The following is a 3,417-nucleotide window of genomic DNA, read 5'->3' as shown; positions in this document are numbered from 1 at the left end:
TTCATTTAAGAAGAAAAACATGTTTACTAATGAGGACTGGTTTTGTTTTTTTAAACTTCTGTATTTCTGGCGATTTCATCATCTGGCTTTTGGCTTATAAAGATAAAAGCCACTAAAAATAGGATGTTAATACTGGCAGAAACTGCCTCGTCGGGGGCAAGACTGAGATTTGTGAAGAAAAACTCACAGTGGGATGGTAATTCCATGCCATGAGAGGCCTGGCAGCTTTGGGCTTGCTTGGGCACTTCCCTGCAGGCTCTGATGGCAAAACCAGTCCTTACACTTTTCTTCAAGACACTCCAGTACCTGCCTACTGAAAGAAAGGTTCGTCTGTTGGACCCTCTCACATTTACACACAGAACAATAATGAAACATTTCTTCATCTTTAAAATAATTTATTATTGAATTATCTGACAGCAGTGGCCCAGGTGTCATTCGTGGGGAGGCTTGGAAGAACCCATCCTGGAGGGATGCTGCTTCCTTCAGGGTGATCAGCTGGCACCAAGTACTGATCCCATTCGTGCCTTTAACAGAGAGAGTGTTGCTTGAGCTGCTGTGAGCCTGGTTGTGAGGTTCATCAGACACCCACAGAGATATTTTTCCATACTGGTCAATACACAAAACATGATCAATTGTACACAGAAACTTGTTTTTCAGAACACAAATGTGACAATTCTGTGGGGTGGTCTGTTAAGGGAAGGGTTATGTGTGGAAGTGTGCTCTGCCTCACACAGCATCTGTTGGATACAACTCCATCAAGCAAGAAGCTTGATCCTTAGCTGAGAAAAGACAGAGCAATTCATTGCAGAACCATATTTGGAAGTTAAAGAACCAAAAGGGACTGTGATTTTACAACTGCAACAAATACTTGTCATCTCTGATAATAAAATGAAGCCTTTGTTTGGTTTTACCTGATCTGGATTAGAGCTGCTACAGAATGCTCAGCTTGCAAGTAATACTCTCGGAAGGGCTGCAGTAGGTGGGCTAGAGGAAATTCATCTGTTAAAACACAAACACAGCAATAGTTCAATAAACCAGAGACACCTCCTGTTCTACTAAGCCCCAAATTTGCCAACGCATTTGCTGCTCCCCAGCTATGAGTTGAAATCACTTCCCTGTGTAATATATTAAGGACTATTTAAGTGAGCTGATCATAGAGGTCTTCTCCAACCTAAATGATTCTGTGATTACATTTTCCATGCCTCCTCATCCTCACCGGAGCTGCCAGAGGCAAGACAAGATCAGCAAAAGTCTTCCTGTCTGCACCCTCTGAACAGGGGGAACAGGCAGACACTGAATCTTTACAGATTACCCAAACCCACTTACCAAATCACCAGACTAAAGCATCTGTTGGGTGCTGGAAGTCTTCAGTTGATTCTGTTTATTCTCACTTCAGCCTGATCTACAACCTCTTCTTGTAAACGTTCTGAAATTGGTCTGAGATGTGCTGCAGCCTGTGCTGAAGAGCTCCACAGTTCTTACCTCACTCATGCTAACAGCACACTCCATTTATCCCACCTTTTCCTCAGATCATAAATTATTCCAGTGGATGATTTCTTTCCCAACTATTTTCCTGGCTGCTTTTTCAACCCAGTATCTAGGAAAGAGGAGTGTGGTGTGCAAAAATACTGTTAAATACAGCGTGCAGAATTTACCTGGATCCCCAAACAGCTTGGAATCAATTTCGAGCTTCTGCTGGAGCAGTTTTTCCCTTTCCTTCTTCTGTTTCTTTTCTGTTTCTCTCTTCCTTTCCTCCTCCTGTTCTCCCTCCAACATAACCCTTAATGCTCTCTCCTCAGCTTCGTACAGCTCTGTGCGATTTTTGAGCAAAGTTTTGAGACTCTCCACCTGAGTTTCAAACGCTTCATCTGCTGAGGGGGGTGGACAAACACCTACACAGAAAGAGAACTAGTTTTAAATTTGCAAGTTCAGAAGGGGCTGTGTTATCAGACTCGAGAGCAGAGCTGATAAACATCTCTGAGGAACATGAGCTTAACTGTGCTAATAACAATCTTACTAGAATAATTCTTCTATTGAGAAAAAGGTTGGAAATGTATGAACACAACCACTGTATCCAGTGTTTTAAAGCTATTCTTGCAACTAAGATCACTAAGAAACAGCTTTTTTCAAGCCACACCTTGACAGCCAGCACAGGGCACGCACATCACCTCATTTCCTGTGTGTGCAATCTCAAAAGTTTGGTAAAAGTCTCCTATTAACCTTTCCTGGCAGCAGCCTCTTTCCTCAGCTTCCGAAGCTTTTCTAACGCCCTCAGGATGTCCACCATCCTCTTTGTGTCTGCTTGTTTCTTCCTTACTTCAGACAAGACACTGTCTGCAGCAGCCTTAAGCTCTCGCTCCTGTCAAAGAAAAACACCACCAGACACAGAGTGTGAAATATCTCAGGCAGCCAAGAATGAAACAGCACTTTCAAGAAGGCTAGCAAAGCACTGGAGATCAGAATAACTTCCTGGGAGCAAGTGAAGTCAAGCATGCAGCCTGCCTTTTTGTGACAATGCTCAAGCACCACTTCAGGAAACTAAAAAGTCTCAGCAACTCAGAAATCTGGGTCACATGGCTGAAGGTTTCATGAAGCCTGGTAACCTTTAACCACAGAAAGTTAGGAAAAATGTTAGAAATAAACATATATCATCCCAATTCTACAGCTTGGCAATTAAAGTCCAATAACACGCTCCAGTCTGCACACAGAGTTTCCCAGCAGCTGCTCTGTACCCACCAGCAGCAGATGAAGCACCAGTGGAAGTGCAACTCTTTAACACAAAGGTGCCTACATTCCATGAGGCTCTGAGCAGCCTGGGCTAGTGGGAGGTGTCCCTGTCTGTGGCAGGAGGGTTGGAACGAGATGATCTTTAAAGGTTCCTTCCAACCCAAGTCACTCTATGATTCTGTGATTTGTTTTGGTTGTGTGTTTTTTTTTTTTTGCTTTGGAGCTGTTCTACTTCCCAGTCAGACCAAAAAGCTTGCAAAGAAGCAGCTTTACAAGGATGAAGCCAACAGGCAAGGCTTATGGCTACTGAAATGGCACTGATGGTATAACCATGAACAATGTGCAACAGGCTAAGACCTTGGGACCACAGAGGAAAACCTCCCCATGCAACTGAGAGTTCAGAAACCACTTAAATCCCAACTCTTGAGGCCTAGGACACGAGCAGCACAGCTCAGAAGCCCACCAAGGTTTTGAAGTTAGAAGCAGGGCTGTGGGCCTCAGGAAGAGAGTGTCTCCATGCAAACTGAAGCCATGCAACACCCGTGTGGCACCAACGGATCGGCAGGGACCCAAGCCAGGTACTAGGCAGGCACAGCTCACGGCAAGCCCGTCAGTGGCAGGTGTCCCCTGGCTCCACCCCGCTGCCCTGCTTGCCAGAGGGACGAGCAGGGGTGCCCCGGTGGCCACGCT

The 3,417-nt window shown here is 45.0% G+C and overlaps 1 protein-coding gene across 1 annotated transcript; it reads right to left on the bottom strand.

Annotated features, from left to right (window-relative positions):
- Positions 1-330: 330 nt before the first annotated feature.
- On the bottom strand, positions 331-2,353 carry PDCD7 (programmed cell death 7). Its single transcript, XM_008948269.1, has 4 exons — positions 2,221-2,353; positions 1,656-1,892; positions 912-999; positions 331-524 (listed from the first exon to the last, which is right to left on the bottom strand). The coding sequence occupies exons 1-4, from the start codon at positions 2,285-2,287 to the stop codon at positions 407-409; spliced, it is 510 nt and encodes a 169-aa protein (XP_008946517.1). The 5' UTR covers positions 2,288-2,353; the 3' UTR covers positions 331-406.
- Between the last annotated feature and the right edge of the window lie 1,064 nt (positions 2,354-3,417).

Source organism: Merops nubicus, unplaced genomic scaffold (assembly GCF_000691845.1).
Source record: "Merops nubicus isolate BGI_N331 unplaced genomic scaffold, ASM69184v1 scaffold28259, whole genome shotgun sequence".
NCBI lineage: Eukaryota > Metazoa > Chordata > Aves > Coraciiformes > Meropidae > Merops > Merops nubicus.
The sequence above is the reverse complement of the archived record's forward strand: the minus strand, read 5'-3'. Positions and strand labels throughout refer to the sequence as shown.